Source organism: Terrapene carolina, unplaced genomic scaffold (genome assembly GCF_002925995.2).
Source record: "Terrapene carolina triunguis isolate 2854851 unplaced genomic scaffold, T_m_triunguis-2.0 Scaffold130, whole genome shotgun sequence".
Classification (NCBI taxonomy): Eukaryota; Metazoa; Chordata; order Testudines; family Emydidae; genus Terrapene; species Terrapene triunguis.
In genome coordinates, this window is record NW_020664481.1 from 17,143,176 (window position 1) to 17,164,291 (window position 21,116).

The following is a 21,116-nucleotide window of genomic DNA, read 5'->3' on the forward strand; positions in this document are numbered from 1 at the left end:
GAACTCCCCCAATGAAACTGCCCCAATTTAAAGTTAGCACATTTTTTCCTACATATACCATTACATTAGTGTTTAACCAAATCACTTTGGGTAACAAGACTGCATAGGCAACTTTATGTGAATAGCCAAGATGTATCTGCCTTCTCTGAAAATTTGTCAATTTTTTTTGTTTTGTTTTAAAAAAAGCACATTACCACCATTTCTATTTGTTACTCACCATACACCAAAAGCTTTGATGTTCAGAAGTTTGAAAACAAGAGGAGTGGTTACATCTCACAAACTGGATATACCACAAAATAGTTTCACATGAGTTTTAATTACTACATTAAAAACCACTTCACTTTTTAAAACTTTATTGATTTACCACCTGATTAAAGCATGGATTATAACAGTATTATACACAATATTTTTATGTAGAAAACTTTACATAGTTTTTATTATATAATTATTTCTGCTATTCTCTCAAAAATGTATACATCCATTGGGCAAAGAACGCTTCTCATTAAATTACTGATATTAAATGCACTTAATATGGAGATCTTTAAGAAAAAGTAACTAGTTACTAACTTAGGCATTTTACATACATAAAACATACATTGTGCACAGAAAGTACATTTTGTTTGAAGTGGCAGAAGTGATTGAACAAAATTTAAAGACATTTTAAGTGAGCTGTACCTTAGAAAGCTTGTAAATTTACTGCAGGCCAAGGATAGAATATTCTTTTAAAACATTCATCAATATATCACTACAATGTTAGATTTTTTAAGCTAGAGAGTTGTACTAGAATCTTGTTGTGTCTGCATTTTAGAAGCTACAAAAAATAAGTGAAATCACATAGGGAGAAAAAAAAAACCACAAGGTTCAATATATTTTACTTGCACCATAACAAGCAATAGAAGCACCAAGATGAGGGTAATTTTGAGGGTTTATCCGAATCAGCACATTAACAACTCTCCCACTGTCCACCACCTTCAAAAGGTTCCAGTAAAAAAAAAAAAAAAAAAATCATAAACATGCAGGTACTCCACATTAATACCATTAAATTATAAGACTGTCATTTGTTTCATAACATTTAAAATACAACATCTGAATACAACTGTGTACTGCACACGGAGGCCTAGATCCTTATCAGAATATGCTAACATGGACCCCTGTTCTCATGCATAGTCCCACTGAAGCCAGTGAGACTCCACGCAGACAGTGGGAGTTTGTGCCAGCAGACCCTGGTTTAGGATCAGAGACAGAAGGTAATTACTCTTGGAGTTTTGACTGAGCGCTCTTAGCTTTGTTATTATGATGTCCATGGGTTATGGCCTTTCCAAAAGGTACAGAGAAGCAAACAGCTGGTGTAAAATTAAGGGCTTCAGACATTACATTTACTAATGCACCATTCTCTATACAATCAACTTTCAGAAACCTCTGAGACAGGAATAAGGCTGTTATAGTCTCTCCTCACCGCATACACTACATGGTGAAGCTAGAATGTTTCAGATGTCATGTATGATCAAATAATTTTAACTGTTTATAAATGGCATATAGACCAGTCAAATTCTTTCATAAGGAATCAATCTAAGGAAATAGTCACTCAACCCTCAGGCTGTGTTAAAAGGCTCTCCGACACTGATCAAGGCTCTTAATTTCATTATCTTGAGTATCCATATATGTATAAAGACATGTTTATTAAAACCACTTCAATACTATTTTATAGTGAAAGAAAACCCATAATTCCATTGTTGTGAAAGAATTTGGAGAAAAAATAAAAAGCCCAATTCTCATCATTCAGATCTTAAGACATTAGTTGTATTGCTTTCATGCTGCCTAATAGGGATAGAAAGCATGCAACCTGAAAGGTAATGTTTTAACAGGAGACAGGACTAAAGTCATATACTGTACATTCATTAACAATGAGAGTGACGTTCAAACATGAGAAATAAAATCTAAATAAATAGTCCTATTTATTTATTTTCTAACTGTAGTTGATGAAACAATACAGTAGAAGGGAATAAGTGACTGCTACACTTTACAATGCCACATAAAGGACATATACTGACTTCAAATGTAGCAAGTTAATTATATGCAATTACTTATTTTTCAGTCTTTATTCATGGTAAAATATAGCCATATATTATTTTCTACTGAAAGAATTTATATATTTCTTCTAATGTATACTTAAAGTAAAAACCCATTTACTTTTCTTTGGTATTAAAATTAAAAAGACAAAATAAGGTAAGTGAAAACCTTAGAGCACTACTGGCCAAAACAAACTACGTTAATATAAAGTAAGAGCACCATTCTGACTCTGAAGAAACCCACAAAAAATGAATCCCCATCAAATCCAAAGTTTGGATTTTCCAATGCTATATTAAACTTTGATTGCATTAGCAGGAAAAATCTCTATTTACAAAGCAAAAGGATAAGTACTAAAGACACAAATGTTTTACTTCATTCAATTAACACTTATATAGTTCTTGTATGCAAATATGGGTGGCACAAACAGTGCTTGATAACACTTTTCCCACTTGCATCCTTAATACATTAAAGAAGGTGGCGATTTTCCTCCCACCCCTCCACATGGATCCTATACTGTCTTTAGAGTTACGGTTTTAAGTCACTTGCAAATACAGATAATCCTATGGACAGGTTCAATTCTGTTGAACTTCAGTTAAAACTGAAAGTGCATCAGAGGAATCATTGTAACAAGAACACTACAGTCTGGCCTTTCAAAAAAAAAATAAATAAATAAAATGGAAGTCACTAGGGCTAATAGAATTGCAATGTTAAATCACAAGTTTGCTTCTTGGTTGCCTCCAATAAATCGGAATGTATTGGAAGGTGTGTTATAGTGTGTGCTTAAGTTAATTTTTTTTTAACTAAAGCAGTCCTGGTGGGAATTAGACTATTTCCCCAAGCCATACTGACAGAACTTGAAAGTTGAGGCATTAAAATAACCAACACTCACAAATTGGCAGTAAAAACAGATATGTCCTGATATGTACTAAAGAGATTACTTCTGGCTAAACAGACATCTTTGCTATGAAATATATATTCAAAATGGAAGAGGCTGACAAACCAATGTTATTTTTACTTAATCTGTTCAGTGTGCACTTTAAAGAAAATCAAATAAATAACCCTATTCTTGCATTTTACCATCTCATCTAGATAATCAGGCAAAATATAAAAGGCAATGAAGAATTTAAAAAGCTTTCCAATTCCTAATAACTTGAGATTTTTCTGAGTTCATTTGAGAGTGTGTGTTACTATGTACTCCTGACACAACTAAACCTTCCATGAAAGCTGATCTTGGAAGGGTAAACACTGCTACTAAAGTGTTTTAAAATGGCTCACTACATAACCTGCAGGAGGAATGTCTTTCCCCCCCAGCTGGTGTATCTACAGCCACTGTACAACAAACTAAAAAAACCACACTAACTGTTCTAGTCATGTGCATACAAAGAAAAAAATCCAGCATGATCTTTTGGTGGCCACTAGCCATTGCAATATATTTTATTATTAACATATGTGCTAACATCACAAGCCTATACAACCATATTCAGTATTTCCAACGGGAATAATTTCCATTGAGGAATCATTTCCAGCAGATTTATGGGAATAAGCTGGAAGGTACAAGACCAAACAACTGAAGTAACTGATCTGCAGAAACAGAATTAATCGTAAGAATGACTAGCACTGAAGCAGACTTTACATCCACTATGTTAACTCTGTAGGCAACAACTTAAATAAAATCATTGAACTGCTGATAGCTATATTTTTGTACGGTGGGCAGAACAAAAATCTGTTTCTCCAAAAATAGCATCTTGATCCAGATGATCTGCTGCTCTCTTGGGTTACAGAGAGGTACCAATGACTTTTGTTCCTCCTCTTGAATCCATTCCTTGAACGTAGCATGACTAAAGCTTTGTGAATAAGCAGCAATGGCCAGTCTTACTTGGGGCTACCATGAAGGCGAACGGGTCCCACTTGTCCGTAACGGCTCCTGTGGTATCCAGATTTTGAACACTACACCTATACGCAGGAAGAACTTCCGTAACACAGCTCGGAGCTCAGGAATCAGGTCAAACTGCATGATTTCACAGAGGTACGGGTAATAAGTTGAAGCATGTGCTTTAAACTTTGGTGGAAAAAGAATAAAATGACTTAATGCAAGACAAAAATAAAAAGAAAGTTACTCCCATTACCTAGAACGTTACAACAGTAAAACTCAGGAGTTGGCATTGTTTTTCCCAATGAAGAGAAGAAACTGTCATCAAATGCTCATGCCACCACTAAAGCCAATTTCTGAACTCTGTAAAGCAGCAATATGATATTTCAGACAATGTGACAGTGCACTAGTTCAATGCCGGGAATTTCCTATTTTGATAACTATGCATAGTTAAGTAAAATATTTTACAATAAGATAAAAGGTTTAGTAAGTTCTGGCTTTATATTTATTTCTAACTATCAACACACTGATGTGGCAGCTGGTTTAAACAACTCTTCAAGCAAAACTGGGCCACTTGTAACCTTCCCTGGGTGAACTACACTGTAGTGAGTACCAATAGCCTCATCTTACTTCACCAGTTTACACTAACCTTCCTCTGCATGGTCAACATCCTGGGGGATGCAGGAAATCCAGGAGACTTTTACATTTATGGCTACAAATTTTCTCCACAATTGCCAACTTAAATTATATGGAACTAACGTAACATACACAATGTAAAACCAAGTATTCTCATAACCTTACATTATTCATTTGTATGTAAAGCACCATGAATTTCTATATTGGTATGTAAATGATATTTCTCCACCATATCTTTGTGAATAAGTACATTTCATTGACAGTCCCCTCTGTGCACTGTGGAGCACTGGCAAACTAAATTTAAAAAATCCTACATTCAGCAAAGAAAATTTACAAGTTAACTAATAAAAATACTGAAAAACAAAAGAATTCATAACATGGTTTCCTTTTAGCAGTAGTTAAGATCAGAGAAAGTATATTTGGATGCAAGTATGAATGATTTTCAGGTCTATCTTACCTTTTCATCACTGATTTTAAGTGTTTTTGTTAAAAGCAACAATAGGAGATTGGTCCAGGCCTCTCTGTGGCTTTCTGAATTTACTGTTATAAAATAGGCCAGTGCTTCACTGCACACACTAAGAAAAAATTACACACATTAGTGCAGATAAGGGTACAGCAAACAAAACAAATCAAGTTTATATATGCGTCCGCCATCTGTAACAGCAGTATTTTGTGTTTAAATGCGAGCTGCACTTTGAGCTTTTTTCCCCCCACTCGTATATCTATGTTTTTAATAGATTTTCCTAACTTTAAACAAGTACACTGCTATGTCTCTCTAGGTTTTCATTTATCGAAATTGTTACTGATAACCAACTGGCATTGAGACTTGCATTAAAACTGATGGCTCTCTACTGGCAGGATGGGAAAAGGTTTTTTCCCCCCTCAAATCCCTCCCTCCATACTGACATTTTTAAAATACATTACTATAGTAATCATTAAAGAGATATCAGTTTGATAACCCCATGAAGAGAAATCCTTTCCTGATCCTCAGAACAGGTATAGCAGTGCAAGATTCCCCCTCCAAACCAGCATCCCTTTAACAAAGATCTGTCAAGACCTTTTAGGGACAGAAGCGGAGTTTTTGGTCCCTCTGGAAAGACTGCCAACAAGAGGCATAATCAGTGCCATTTATTGTGGTGATTTCTGCTATGCTGACTAGAAATTGATAGAGACCTCCTGTTACACACACTGATTTAAGAAATCAACTATAAGCCAATAGGTAATGGTAACCAGACTGCTGCCAGCCTCAGCTGGATTTGAACTGGCAATCTATAAATTCTCCCCACACAGACTCAATATGAATCCTCTGAGCCTCCAGTCAGCAGCAAGTCATCTTTGGGGTAAGGATGAAGTTGATCTCTTTATTACCTCTTGTTGCCCAAAGTTCAAACTGTGATGCAACAGATGCCTGAAAAAGTTCATCAGGAATTGGGCTATATGGCGATTGGTGCTCACACCCTACCAATCCCGCCGAGCCGGAAGGGCTATTTGGCCACATAGTATCCATTCGGAATGGACTTACTTCTGGTTGCCAAAACCCCTTTATTAGAGTGCCCCCTTTTCTATCCCTAATCAATTTATGATCCATCTGCACAGCTACTTTGAATGGCAACATGATTAATACTGCACTAGCACCCAGAAGTCCCAATCAGGATCAGGGACCCACTATGCTAGGTGCTGGAAAAACTGTACAAGACACTCCCCCCAAAGAGTCTTCTTGAAGCCCAAGATTCATTAGGTAAAATACCATTCTTACTTTAGGAGTCGCTGTTGTATAGCATCCCAGGAATCTCTGCGACTTTCATCAATGTACATTCGGAAGAGGATTCTCAAGCAACAAGCCAAGCTGCTGGTCTCTTGTTTTAAAAGATTGGGTTTTGACTTACCCTTGAACCCTAGAAATGAATTCCAATTTGATACATTCATACATCTTTGCATATAGTTTAGAAACAGTAAAAAGTATAATTAAAACTTCAAGATACCAGCTAGGCAGACCAACTTATTGTAGTGCTGCCTAAATCATTTTAAGGGATAACTTAATTACACAGAAATGTTTAAAACAACTAATCCTGTAGGCTGTTGACATGACATCTGAGGGGAGCACTGTCAGGGTTTGTCATGGAGCCTTAGGTGGTGCAAGTCACTCATCATTGAGAGGTTTAGATTTGTAAACTACATAGGTTTGGATTTGCCTCTAAAATCCCTGTGTATTTTACTATTCAATCCACATATGGTCCCACAAAACTCAGTTCAGCACACACAACTCTCCTTGCATATTTTATATGGTGTTTTATTCAAGACAGACCACACACACACACACACACACACACCCCCCAAAGTCAGAAGCAAGAGCCTTCCAAAACTGCTTGATCTAACTTTGTTTTTTTTGTTTGTTTGTTTTTATAATAGCTCCCCAAGTTGGTACAGAATTACCACCAAGTAGCAGCATTGGTCAAAGATACTGCCACAAGGTAGCCCAGTGATTAGAGGTAAGCAGGAATCCTAGAAATCCATTTGCCATGGAAAAAGGCAGAATTTGCGTTTTTACAGAGAATCTTCCGTTTTTACATTTCGTGAAAAAATAAAAACATACAGTAGAACCCCATTTATCTGAGCCTCCATTATCCGGCTCTCTGTATTAACCAAACTGAAAGTGACAGCCCAAGCCCGGCTGCCACCCAGAGCTGAAGCTCTCCGGATTATCAAAATTTTTGACTATCCGATCTGACCTCGGTCCCAATTAGATCAGATAATTGCGGTTCCACTGAACCTATCTATATTGTGGTTAGGGAAACTGAAGTTCAGAGTTTTATTTTAAACATGGAAAAAATGTAGATTTTTACACCTTTGTATCAGATTTAAAAAAAAAAATTATGGAAAACTGGGATCCCTGGTGATGAGCACTTCTGTGCAAGAAGAATGGATTCCATTGCTCCCTGGGCCAACTCCCCTACCATCAATAACAACCCCCTTCCCCCTACCTACCCCCCGCCTCCAAGTTATTTTGACAAAACTGAATTACATAAATAAAATCCAATGTTTCCCATCATGTTTCTATTTTATTGTAAATGAAGTAGGTCTTTTGATCAATATTTCAATGTTGTAATTAAAGGAATCAGAAAAGTGACAAGTCTAATATAGAGCAGTTAAGTAGCACTATGTGATTAAAAACTTTTACTATATAGTACACTTGGAAAAAGTCACTTTTGCTATACTACACATTCCTACCTTAGGGTAAATATCTAAAAAAACCCACAAGCAAGAAAGCTCAAAACCATTACTAAGTAACATGCTCACCAGCTCTCCATAGGACAGTTCGCTGCTCATAATTTGAGTTAAAGGCTTTTGAAAATGAATGAGACTCTTGCAAACAATCCAATAACTTAAAAAGATGTTGTGAAGTTATGTACTTATACATTCCTTGCTCTTCTGTGTCAATGTGGATATCTGCATCCAGTGTGTCTCTCTACAGAGAAAATCAAGTTATTAGGGGTGGTTAATGGAGAAGGGGTCAAAAAACACCCCACAACCACCACCAACTCAGTTGTGGTACACAGTGAAGTACCTAAATCCAGAATAATTCCATTGTCACAGATGTAAGTGAAATTTACTCAAGAGTACCAGAGCAAAGTTTGGCCCACAATATCTACACATCTGTTTCCATCAGACCAGTGGGTTTGGAGAATGTTAGGGCTGTGTTCCAGTGATTTAGTGCTTTCCTTCCTACTAGTGTATTTCCAAAAATATGTGATGTAATTTTAGCAATTAGCATAAGATTAAACCAAAAAAGAACACAACTTCTATTTCAAGGCACAGAGAGGTCCTGTTGAGTGATACAAAGCACTTGCCTACCCACAAGGGCTGATTCACTGCCTCTGCAGAGCTCTGAAGACTGTCAGACAAGTTAACTAGTCAGATATGTAGTTCCACATGTTTAAGTAGATGCTGCGCAACATAAGAGTTCAGCTTCTTTGCCTTAATTAGAGGTTGCATCAATAAAATTTTATTCTCTATATTTGTAAGATGTGTACCCATTACACAAGCTTCTGGACATAACACATTAATAACAGACCTGCCAACTGTCAGGAAGCAGACAATCCCAAAATATCAGCTTCACCTCTACCCCCAAGCCATAGAATATAGGAGTTAACCATCCTCACCAAACCTGTTAAGACAAACCCCGATCCAAACCCCTAACCCCGCCCTCTACTGGAACAAGCAGGTGGGCTTTGCACAGTGCCCTCAAGATCAGGGTATTTGGACCTGAAACATGGAGTTTCAGAGTTAAGGATTTGTCACTGAAGACAGCCTGCTATCAGCCTCAGAAGTTAAGCCTTGCTAAACAAAGAATAACTTCTCCCCTCAACAGAGCATGCATTCTAAAAGAGATGTCCCTTTCAGAAAGTACAGTGTTCAGAAAGGGGAAATCGATACAGGAAGTTACACTCTATTGAACCCATTTTTAAATTAATAATAATATTATTATTATTATTATTATTATTATTATTATTATTATTATTATTATTATTATTATTATTATTATTATTATAGTCTTAATGGTTGGAAGGCCTTCCACAAACTATAAAGCACTACAAAAAGTGCTAATTATTACTATGATAGTAAGATGCAAAGACAAAAAGATTATGACGTTCAGAATCTAAGATATGTTACCTGGGCTGCAGCCATGTGCTCAGCATCCTCCTTCTTGCTAGTTGCTGGGTAGAATACTATGTTGTCAATGGTCTGTATCAATTCCAGCTGCACCACACATTTAATAAGGAGGCCAGCAAACAGTTTCTGGTCTAATAGAATAGAGGAACTCTGGTTTTCAGTCTAGTTTTAGATGCAACTTATGATAAAGTATGTTAAACTAGAAGACTAAAACTCATATTTCTACCAGCATCTCCATGTCCAGTTATTTTGTGTGCTATCTTTGAAGTACAGTACCATATTGCATAGTCAAACATTTTCTCGATTATAATCATGGTAGAAATGGGAGAGTAGATTATGTGCTTTGGCTAGTAAGTTTTCATTAAAACATTAGGGCACCTGAAGCACAGATTTAGGAACCTCAGCAAGTTGTTAGGTTTAAAACAAAAAACAAAAAAACCCAGCAAGTTAGTAGAGCAATTATTTTGTGTTTTTAATTAAATGACTTGGGTCAGTGATTAGAGGTTGTGTTGAAACTAAAGAACTTTACAGTGAAATGCATCCTTACTTGCATAAGGACCACCTTTCCAGCTGTCATCTGTGGGATTTGAAAACTGACTCTGTCCCCTTTCCGAAGCATTTTTATCAATACTGCTTAGAGACTGACGATCTAGGTCCACATCCTAGAAGTGACAATCGAAGATATAATTCTGTTTATCCAATGTACTTAAAATTTGTCACAACTCAGTTTTCACATGACGTAACTAATGTGGCTTAAGTTTTCTACTATCGAAGTACTGAGATAGTCTTGCATTTGACTTTATGATCAGTTGGCCCTAGCATACAGAATAGTCTGTATTTAATTCCAGTATGTGTCTTTACAAACAGATTTACCATATAAACTGTTCTTCTTTAGAAATACTTAAAGTCTTACCAAATGCTTTTCAGATGAATCATCGTCCATTCCTGCTGGCCTCCATGTCAGCAAGCTTCACAGAGAAAAAAAATATAATAAATAACCTTAACATGACAGCTGGCCTCAAAACAAATTTATGTTGGACTAACTTACGCATGAGGAATGGTGGTTTTGAAGATTTCTAGCATACAATTACATGTTTGGTCCCAGACTTCAGGACTGAATTTCTGTCCATTTAGTATCACCAGGTTTTCTAGACAGTTCGTACCTGATCGAGCCAGCTGTTCATTATCTGTAAAATAATTATCCTTATTTATTAATCTCTGAGCTCTTCTAGTCAAACAATGTGAATTAAACATCTACTGTGCTTGACAGTCATTATGCATGTTTGATATTATGATGCAATTGGTATTTGTACCGAATGTCCAATAGCTCAAAGCATGCTTAGAGTGTAACCATTATTTGTGTGACAGTAAGCACCAAGATCAGGACCCTAGTGTACAAAGACAGTAACAATCCCTATTGTGAGGAACCTGCAAGCTAAATAGACAAGACAAATGGTGAGAGAGGAAAGAGGCACAGAGAAACAAAGCATCTTGCCAAGGTCATACAGCAGGCCAGTGACAGAGCTGGGAATAGAGATTAGATCTCCTGACGCCTAGTCCAGTGCCCGAGAGGCCCCAAGTCATTTTCCCATGAAATAATAAACTAGGCACCATAGAGGATTTAAGGACAGTTTGCGTTCAATTCACAAGCCACCCTTTCCCTCCCAGTCTTCCCTACACACACTGTGCTGTCTGCATAAAAAGGTTACATAATATAATATTCCAACACAAAGATATGGTAGCTGACCCCTGATGTCTCTTGTTCAAGTAAGTATTCTAACTTTTTAGAATGCTGTCTATATAGATATAGGGACAATTTTCTAAAGTGTGAAAGCAATGTGAGATTAAATGTTATTCATGCAGCAAATAAAAAAATGCTGTTTTTTGCCAAATGAAGAAAGGATAATGGCAAAAAGAGTGTTAACATAATTCAAGCAAAATAAGTTAAAGATCTTTCGTAAGTAGCAGCACACATTTGGCAAAAATTGCAGAGACAGAGAAAAGTCACTAATGGATTAAACGACATGAAAAAAACATTCTTGCATCAGTTTTACATATAGAAATAGTGGTTTATTTTCCTTGCTTTGATTACCTCAAGAAAAAAAGTTAAAGCATGCATTCCAGACATTGTACTTTAAAAACAATGTGTATATGTATGTAAATAAGCTACCTTGTTTTACACACCAGTGTAACTGTGCAAATATGTCAGGAAGAAGGATCTCATTTAAAGCTTCATAAAACTGCGTGAATACATCACAGATTGCATAAAGTGCATGGTTACATGTAGTTGTCATCCATTCAGATTTCTGCAAGACAAATGACAGGCCTTTATTTTTGTTATGGTAAGTGCTGAATGGAAAGAACGGGTTTCCATCTTATGGTGGTACATGGCATAGGATTGGCTATACAAAAAGACATGAATTGTAAAGAGAGGAATGTAGTCTGGCTTTGGAGCAGAGCCCGGAGCTGGAGCGCGGAGCAGTGGAGCTCCAGGTTTTTGCCTGGAGCCGGAGCAGAGCCAGAACACAGCTCCAAAGCCCTGGTTTGGATAAAAATTGAATCATCTTGTAAGTACCTTGAGTCAGGGGCAATTAGAAACTAGTTACCATTTGGGTGTGGGAATACACAATATACCACTGTCCAGGCTGAACCAGTTTTGTTTTTTGGGTTTTATTTTATTTTAAAAAAGTTACCAGACGTCAGTTTACCAGGGCTAAGAATCTGGCTCCTTCCAGGAAGACTAGGATTTCACTAAGTGGAAGTTTGGGGGTTTTATTTCACAATTGTATGGAAATCACTTATTTTGTCACAAGATCCTTCAGAGGGCTTTCGTTACCTCCGTTTGTTGTTCAGGAAGCTTCATATTGTCAAATATCCGAAACACAATCCTAAACAGATCTTGCCACCAGTGTTTTTCAAAGGTATGGCCATAGCTCTTCATTATTTCAAACATCACCGTTAGGCCTCTACAATAAGGAAACAGGAATACAAAAATAAGATGCTAAAATGGTTGCCTCTGATCAGAGTTTCAATAACTGAATGCAACTTAAAAAAAAACAAAACAAAACTCATTACCTTGTCCGAACATCTAATTTGCATCGATTAATAATGCAGGAAAGTTCAAATAAAATAGGGAACCATCCTCTGACCCAGACCCTGTCTCCAGGAGCAACATTCATATCATCACTTGTATATTCTCGCAATACCTGAAAGCCATTTGGAGAAAGATTACCTCCTATTAAGTTACATCTAAAAGACTTCAGAATTAAACTAAATTGCATCTTCTAAACAGAATTTGGCTACTCAACATTTAAGTAAGTAGTGACAGGTCAAATGAGATATTTGATTAACCCTTTCCTAATTTGTTTCTCCTTAACACTTCTAAATAATAAAAAGATTCATCTAGTTCTATTCCTACTCTAGGTTTAAAAAAATATTTGGCTCTTTTGGTACATTGGAGACAAGATTTCAGATCAACCTCTTAACTGCACCCACATTTACACACAATTGCTCATCCAAATAGATGTGTGCACACAGTTCTGCATAAGTCAATGCTGTGCTCGTGCATGTAAGAACTGATGAACCTGCAAATCTTGCAAGATTAACTAACAATGTTAATTAGGTAACTTCAGCCTACATTCTTTTAAACAGAATTACTGTAATATTACATATTTATACAATAGGGATTTGATGTTAAGCTCTAACAGGATAGGAAGTGACATGCAATATGAAACTTAGATTACAAGAGTCCTTATTTAGAGTTTAAAAGTTTACAATTTTCGTTTAACAAAGCTGCAACAGCCAATTTTATCCAGCTATTTCCACACCTGATTGAAACAAAATTTTCTCCATTTTCTAAAGAGGATGGTTGACTAGCATTAAGTGTGTGTTCTGCTAATGCTAAACAGGTGTCTAATTTGGGGTAAACATTTTAGCATGATATTCACTAAGAGCCTAAAGTCTACGTTTAAGAGCAGAGTCTTAGCTACAGGAGTAATCACAGTTTAAAACTAAAAATTATTACAAGAACAGAAAATACCTGTGGTCTTTCTGAAACATATTTAGCACAATAACGGATAAGTCGGATTGCTTCCATACTGGTGTCTGGAAATGCTGCATTACAGGCAAATTCAGATAAACATTTTACAGCATCCTGGAATGAATCTATTGCTGCTGGAAAATGCTGCTGAAAAATATTGGCTGGGGAAAACAAAGGAAAGAGAAATGTCTTAAACATACTAATATTGTATCAGACTTTTTGAGTCAGAGCCTCCACTGATGTAAACTGGCATACCTTCACCGAAGTCAATTAAGCTATACCAATTTGTATCAGCTGAGGATCTGGTAATTTGATTTTATCAATATTAAACACTGAACAGTATTACAGAATCAACACACCACAATTTCTTAGTATGTACTAACAGGTAAATAGTATTAATATTAAAAATCCATTCTATGATAATGATCATTACTATTTCATAGTCTCATTAAAATGGTTCAAGTCTATTTTTTTTTAAAAGCCACAGATACTTTTGTTAAAGCTCTTTAGATGTATTGTTAAATTTCAAATCATCTATCTGTATGCAAGATGCACAACCTTTCTTGTTTAGGTCAAATAACCTAGAGAGTCCTCAGAGGTTCTGTAGTAAAAGAAACTGACTAGTGTTCAAAAACTGAAGGGACAGTCAGATTTGTCTGAAAGTTTTGTACCTAGTAGTTGTAACCATAGTAAGGTCACTATAACTGATGTTGGAGGGGGGAAAAAAAAAAAAAAAGAAAAGAAAAAAAAAAGGAGAGAAAAAAAAAAAAAAAAAAAAAGAAAAAAAAAAAAAAAGGAGAGAAAGTTATTCTGTTAGTTTATAAGCATAATGCTATTAAATACAAAGAGCAGTTAGGCCCTGGTCTACACTACACATAAGGCAGCTTATGTCGATCTAACTATGTCAGCGTACAAACTACAGCTTTTCTCCCGCCGATTTAAGTGCCCTACTACACCGACATAATAACTCCACCTCCACGAGGGGTATAGGGCTTATGTCGGTGTAGTTAGGACTATGCAGTGTCAATGTAGACACTGAGTGACTTACATCAGTTATTGGCTGTCTTGTCAATTTCACAGCTCTGCTGGAGCCCTGAAATTGATAAGAAAGTCCAGCTCCCCAGCAGGGCTGCTGCAGGGTCTCCGCTCCAAGCCGAGCTGTCACCCAGGCTCCTGGTGATGTTGCCTGGGCTCTCCACTCCCTGCTGGGAGCCTGGCGGTCTCCCCCTCGGATCCCAGCTGGGAGCCCAGCAGCACAGAGGCTCCCGGCTAGAAGTTTGGCTGCCTGCCACCCCAGGCTCTCTGCTTCCCATAGGAGGCAAGAAGCCTGGGTGGCTTCCCCCCCCCTGCCCCCTACTGGGAGCAGGAAGGCGAGAAGCCCCACAGGGTAGCTGGGCTCCCAGGGGGAGAACTTCACGAAGCTAAGAGCCCTGGCTCTCAGCCCCACCACACTGCTACTCTTCAGTCGGTGGAAGCACTCCTGGTGAGGACGCGCACCACCACCATCAGCCACCACAGTAATTACATGTAGTGTAGATATGCCCTTAGTTTCACTTTTTAACTCATATAGTCAATTTATCCCTTGTTGTAAAAAGCATTTAAACAGCAACAACGCAGAATAACTTCTACAAAAGTGTACAGAGAATGCTTAAAAATAAGTTTCAGGACATATATTGCAAGTAATATGCCATCAGAAACTAGAATTACTTCATTTCAAAAATTGGAGTACACAGTGTCCCTCCTTTTTAATTAGCGCATCAATTTACCCAAATATCTTTTTAATAGAGGAGTAGATGGCTCTGTAGGGCTAACTCAGCAAGTAAAATATGTAGGGCAGTTGATTAATCGCAGTTAACTCACACGATTAACAAAAAAATTATTTGTGATTAATCGCAGTTGTAATCGCACTGTTAAACAATAGAATATCAATTGACATTTACTATAAATATTTTGGATGTTTTTCTACATTTTCAAATATGTTGATTTCAATCACAGCACAGAATACAAAGTGTACAGTGCTCACTTTATTTTTGATCATTTTTACAGAGCAAATATTTGTAAACAAAAGAAATAGTATTTTTTCAATTCACCTCATACACGTATTGTAGTGCGATCTCTTTACCGTGAAAGTGCAACTTACAAATGTAAATTTTTTTTGTTCCATAACTGCACCCAAAAACAAAACAATGTAAAATTTTAGAGCCTACAAGTCCCTCGGTCCTACTTCTTGTTCAGCCAATCGCTAAGACAAACAAGTTTGTTTACATTTACAGGAGATAATGCTGCCTGCTTCTTGTTTCCGATATCACCCAAAAGTGAAAACAGGTGTTTGCATGGCACTTTTGTAGCTAGCATTGCAAGGTATTTACCCGATGCGCTGAAACTCCAGCATGTACTGTTTAAAAGACAGACTGGAGTAAGCACTGGGTTTAGTACAATGCAACCCACCCATACCCCCACAAACAATCTGACCTGACAAAGGGCGGGGGGAGAGAAAGTACTACTGCAACATCTAATCCAGCCTTGAAATCAAGTCATTTGTAGTTTTTTTTTTCTGTCTAAGGAGAAGCGTGACGGTGGAGTGTCTTAAATCGCAGTTAATTATGATAAAGGACTGTGAATAGATTATGCTTGGACTGGGAAGAGTTTTCCTCTAGCCATCCATGACATTTCTAAGGCACCCATCACTGCCTTTGCTTGAGCTATATATCAGAGACACAGTACTTAACTAAATCTGTAAGGCTGGAGAATTAATCTAGGTGCCCAGATGTATTATACAGGGTTGAGAGAACACTTTCATATTACTATTAATAGTATTTCATATACCCGATTGGATTCAGATTATATACAATGATACTTACAGATCATGCCATAAACTATTAGGCACTGTACAATAGTTTGGTCTTCCATGATACAGAATTGTTTAGAGCCAGGGGAGCAGGCAAAACGTAACCACATACTTTAAACAATTTGGACATTTAAAAACACAACCCCCTCACCTACAATAGAGTTTATTATGTAAACAGGCTCTTTTAGCATAAGAGTATGTTAGTTAAGGTATTCCATCTGCCAACCACTACTTACTAACTATATGTCCTGTTGTTTGGAAAGCCAACTCCACAATATTCCCATCATGGTCTGAAGCCGCTTGGTGAAATACTGCAAAGATATTCTTCCAGCCTGAGCGAATGTTACCAGCCTGTGAGTTCACCATCTGAGCAATACAGCGTATTACCATGTCACGAATGGTAGGAGATCTTAAAAACAAATTAACCACCATGTTATTTGCCATTGCCTGCACACCGGAGAGCATCCCACCCACATTAGCATCCCACCCACCGGAGAGCATCCCACCCACCAGAAACCTGGTCACATTTTAAGTTGCTGCATAAAAAAACCCAAGCCAAGACAGAAGTTTCAGTGCACGCACACCTGTTTTTCTTCATAATGTGCTCAAAGGGCCTCAAAAAGTCTTTCTGGAAACGGAAGTTGGCTAATTCTCCCTTCTCGAGAAACTTCATTGATAGCTGCCTTAATGAATCAACTGCAAAGATGGCCACATCTTCATTCGGGTTACATCCAACCTAGTAATAGAGAAGGAAAAGGGGTGTATGCGTGTCTTAACGTACACTACACAAGCCCATCATGGGAGTTTCATTTCCATGACCCAACCTTTATACACCTAAATGGTTTTTACAAACGTATAATGGCTGTCTAAGAACCCCAGGGATTCGTTTACTAAGGGGCATGAGGGAAGGGGTACATCAAACTATCAGACTAGGACATGCAGAATCATTTTATGTTAGAGAATTGGCATATTTAAGTTTGCAAACACACAGTTTCCCTGTATACTATTGTTCTAGTTTCAAGAAGATAACATTTCATAGCAAGAACAAACCTCATAAGCTTCAACATTTTGCTTAAATGCCTAAAGATAGGAACAGAGATGATAATGAGCTGATTTTTTTCAGAGATCCTGACCACTCAGTCACTGACTTCAATAGGAGCTACGGGTGGTCAGTATATCTTGTCAGGAGCGGAAGGAAGTCAGGCAACTAAATCGCAGTTAACTTTAGGTACCTACATCTGAATGCTTTGGCAAGGATTAAGTGTTAATGGGGAAATATTAAATTAAAAGATTCATTTAGAACTATCCAGATATTTATGCTGCACATCATCGATGTTCTTAGGCTAGATGTTGTGGTTAGACCATGTTTTTCTGAAGTTGACATGTGTGCTTTTGCTCATGTTCAAACTAAAGAAACAGACTCCTGAGCTGGTAAAACAAATTGAGAATTTAGATTTAAAGAGGAGAATCAGATGGGCATTTTTCTTGCTTTGATTGATTGTGTGGAAAAAAGGATTAGCAGCGGAGACTACCAGGAGAGACAAATAAATTAATCATCCAAGCATGTCATAAGGAACACATATGGTTGCTGTCCCTCAGTCTACACACATTTTATAAGATGAAACCTAACCAGGCATTACTGATTCCAAAAGGAAACTGCCTACATAGTTTAGAAAGAAGAGGACAACATAAATCATGTCTTGACGTTCTCAATAAGGGGGGAAACAAAGGATGAAGAAAGCAGTAATATGATTTCCAAAAACAAACCAAAAAAAGGGGGGGGGGGAAGAAGGGGAGACGACAGACATCTTTCCCCTCCTCAAGATAATACGAATATTATGGCTCAACACCACGGATTCAATTAAGATCCAAACACATATGAAAGACTTAGGACTTCTCCAACTCAAATATAAAGAATGTAGTAGCTTCAACTAAATCCATGTTGATCAATACATGTCAAAACCTATGATGTTCTGAATCAGGAAAGCCCTCCAAGACATAATCTTGGGCATCTTACTAAGGGAAAGCTAATGAGCATGATTCCAACTGGACTCAAAAAATAGTACTACAAAAGCATGTTGTGAAACCTTTAAGTTTTGAATTACCTTATTGAAATGATCTCCAATCACTTGCCATATCCTTGACCATTGCAGTCTAATTCGATTCATATTGTAATACGAGATCTCTACTATCTTCTGCAGGCTGAACATGCGAGGATGGTGTGGGGAAGCCAGCTCGTCCATGGAAACGGCGCACAGCCATCGGACAAAATCAACTGAATATTAAACAGATTTTACAAACCATGAGTTTTGGGTATTCTACTGCAACACAGTCAATTTCCTCATATGTTCAGCATACATACCTATTGCATTTCCATCCAACCGGGTTGATCCTGTAAATATTCTGTAGAACAAATCAAGATGTGTGATAAAATATAAGTTCTATTTAAAAAAATAAAGGAGAAGAACATAACAGACTAAAGTATTTCCAGGTAAAAAGGTGCAAGTTTATAAAGAAACCTTGATGCTGCAAAATAGACTAGCAAAGTAATGCTTTGGATTTCCACCAGTGACTTACGGGTGGAAAGAGTGAACTATGTACAGGGAGGAAGTAAAAATGGAAAGCTGAAATACAGAAGTCAGCATGGTCTAATAGACTGAGGACACTGATGCATTTCAGACACCTTGACCTGGGTTAGTTACCCAGCAATGACAAAAAGTCTAACTGTAAAGTAGTGGCTCATGGCCAAATATTAACAGAACAAACCCAGTGTAGCAGAAAGCCTTTATAAAAATCACCAAGTGTGCATTACAAAGGCACCAATTTAATGAATTCTGGTCGCCATTTCTCCAAATGGAAAGAGTTAAGAATACTCTCTCTCCCTCTACCTCCCATCCTCAAACTAACTTGCATACGTTCTTTTTTCCAATTACCCAGCTATCAATGGTAACACCAGACTAGTTTACTGGAATAGTCTTTCACTCTCTTTAGTGTTGCAGGACTGAGGTTTAAAAACAAAACAAAAAAAACCACCCACCAGAATATTTTATCATCATCAGGTCCAGGAGATTTGGCATCATTCAAGGTGAATGCCAACCTGTTCTTAAACTGGTTTTAAGTTAGGCTTTTAGAGCCAACCGCCCTGTCAGTCTGCAGGGGGAAATCAGGACAGTTTGGGTAACTCTTGATTTGCAAGTCACTACAAACAGAAAGAGAGAAAGCACTATAGTACCTGTCCACTGCCACCACCACACTTTGCGAACTGGTCTCGCCCACAGACTCCTGAATGCTGGCCATATGCCTTTTATCAACTCCACCACCAACTAGGTTACCTGTAATAAAACATTCAGATCCAAACATTTAATCTGAGGAAATATTCATAGTTAAATACCAGCAATATGCTCAATTTTATACAAAACAGGAATTAAGATGGGTCCTGCTCCCAAGAAGCTTAGAATTTAGATAGGACAGGTGCTATAAGTCAGAAATGATGCACATGATTATTCTGCATTTGAAGGTCCAGTTTCAAAGCAGTGTACCGCTTAAAAACATTAACTGCCTGAAAATTATTTCAGAAAGTTCATAACAAAAGTTATGAGCATGTGAAGATTTTGTGGGGGAGGGTATAGAGATGTTTTAATGGATACAGTTTTGCATCCTGAATTTTGGTGGCTAGTTTCCATTTTAAGAAAGCAGGCCATCAAGATTACAATAGGCTTACAAATCATCTTTAACATTTGAGAAATGCATTAGTAGTTAAGTAACAGTTGTCATGACAATTATGCCTAAAGCTACAATAGAAACATTTGAATGTAATATTTGTAATTAACCTACAGTAACACTGGTACTACATAACCATTTATAACTGAATATGAACAATTAGTACTGGGCACATGTAGTTTAATTACATTAATATACAGAATGTGCTACTGTCTCAGTGGAACTCTAGAGTAGTTCTACATTAAATGTTTTTTCATGGAGAGTGTTTATTTCTTTTCTCAGGTAAATGCAGACTACCATCGTCCCCCTAATCCCCATTTACAAACCAGATTTTAGACTATGCAACGTGCATTGGGGTGAAATATCTAACTTGAAAACCATCTATTGCCACACTCAAGGCAGAAAATTGTTAGTATCAGCAAAAAAAATTTAGCATTCAGACAGATTTCAGTAATTTCAACATTTTTATTTCAAAATGGAATGAAAAAAGTAGAGCTTTTAATGTCTAACAAGACTATGGCCATACTAGATCTGATGTAACAGAAAGTTATGACCACTCAAGTTCCTACAAGGTAGTTAATCTGGGTAGTCTATGAAGTAATTTCTCATAGCTGATTTATAGAAACTGGAACATGTTCAGATGTTTAATCATTACCAAGCTAGTTGAAGTAATGGCTACTTTTATTAATTATGTAGTGACACTAGTCTCCACACAGTTAAAATGAAAGCAGGTAAATATATGACCCAACATCACGTGAAGAACTGATCATTCGTTCTCATAGCGACAAACGTTTAGGTTTAATTAACTTGTAAATGCAGGTTTGTGAAGTGACAGAGCTATTAATCTTACCTAGTCCCAGGCCCATGAATTCTTCTCCTCCAGATGTATAGCTTTTAATGCTGCCTTCCCTTTCACGCCCAGAGCCAGATAAGTATCGAGTTTTAACCCCAGTCCCTATAAGCTGTGCTAGTTCCAGCTGGCTGATGCATTTCAAGATCTAATAACAAAGGCACATTTCAATAATGTAAGTGACCGCTACCACGTTTTACCTTATGAGACTTCACAGGTTCGCAAACCATTTTACCAACACTAAACCTCAACACTTCTGTGATATAGGCAAATATTACTGCTAATTTACAATGGAATTAAGCAACTTGCCACGGATTACAGTGAGTCAGTGGCAGCTGTGAAAAAGAACCAAGAAGTCCAACTCTTAGTTCTCTGGTCACGAGACCAAGTTTCCTTCTTAGGGTGTGGTTTA

The 21,116-nt window shown here is 37.3% G+C and overlaps 1 protein-coding gene across 1 annotated transcript in view; it reads right to left on the bottom strand.

The window, feature by feature from the left end:
* Nucleotides 1-309: 309 nt before the first annotated feature.
* The window catches only part of ARFGEF2 (ADP ribosylation factor guanine nucleotide exchange factor 2), a 59,294-nt gene continuing 38,487 nt past the window's right edge, over nucleotides 310-21,116 (bottom strand). Inside the window, exons 22-39 of the mRNA XM_024207436.3 lie at nucleotides 20,705-20,852; nucleotides 19,367-19,466; nucleotides 18,497-18,537; nucleotides 18,240-18,409; nucleotides 16,719-16,870; nucleotides 16,371-16,543; nucleotides 13,287-13,447; nucleotides 12,323-12,453; nucleotides 12,084-12,213; nucleotides 11,418-11,553; nucleotides 10,296-10,434; nucleotides 10,161-10,215; nucleotides 9,795-9,909; nucleotides 9,248-9,378; nucleotides 7,874-8,042; nucleotides 6,333-6,471; nucleotides 5,034-5,151; nucleotides 310-4,129 (exon numbers count right to left, since the gene is read on the bottom strand). Coding sequence (XP_024063204.2) covers nucleotides 3,953-4,129; nucleotides 5,034-5,151; nucleotides 6,333-6,471; nucleotides 7,874-8,042; nucleotides 9,248-9,378; nucleotides 9,795-9,909; nucleotides 10,161-10,215; nucleotides 10,296-10,434; nucleotides 11,418-11,553; nucleotides 12,084-12,213; nucleotides 12,323-12,453; nucleotides 13,287-13,447; nucleotides 16,371-16,543; nucleotides 16,719-16,870; nucleotides 18,240-18,409; nucleotides 18,497-18,537; nucleotides 19,367-19,466; nucleotides 20,705-20,852 — 2,385 coding nt within the window. The 3' untranslated portion in view covers nucleotides 310-3,952. The remainder of the gene's footprint in view (nucleotides 4,130-5,033; nucleotides 5,152-6,332; nucleotides 6,472-7,873; nucleotides 8,043-9,247; nucleotides 9,379-9,794; nucleotides 9,910-10,160; nucleotides 10,216-10,295; nucleotides 10,435-11,417; nucleotides 11,554-12,083; nucleotides 12,214-12,322; nucleotides 12,454-13,286; nucleotides 13,448-16,370; nucleotides 16,544-16,718; nucleotides 16,871-18,239; nucleotides 18,410-18,496; nucleotides 18,538-19,366; nucleotides 19,467-20,704; nucleotides 20,853-21,116) is intronic.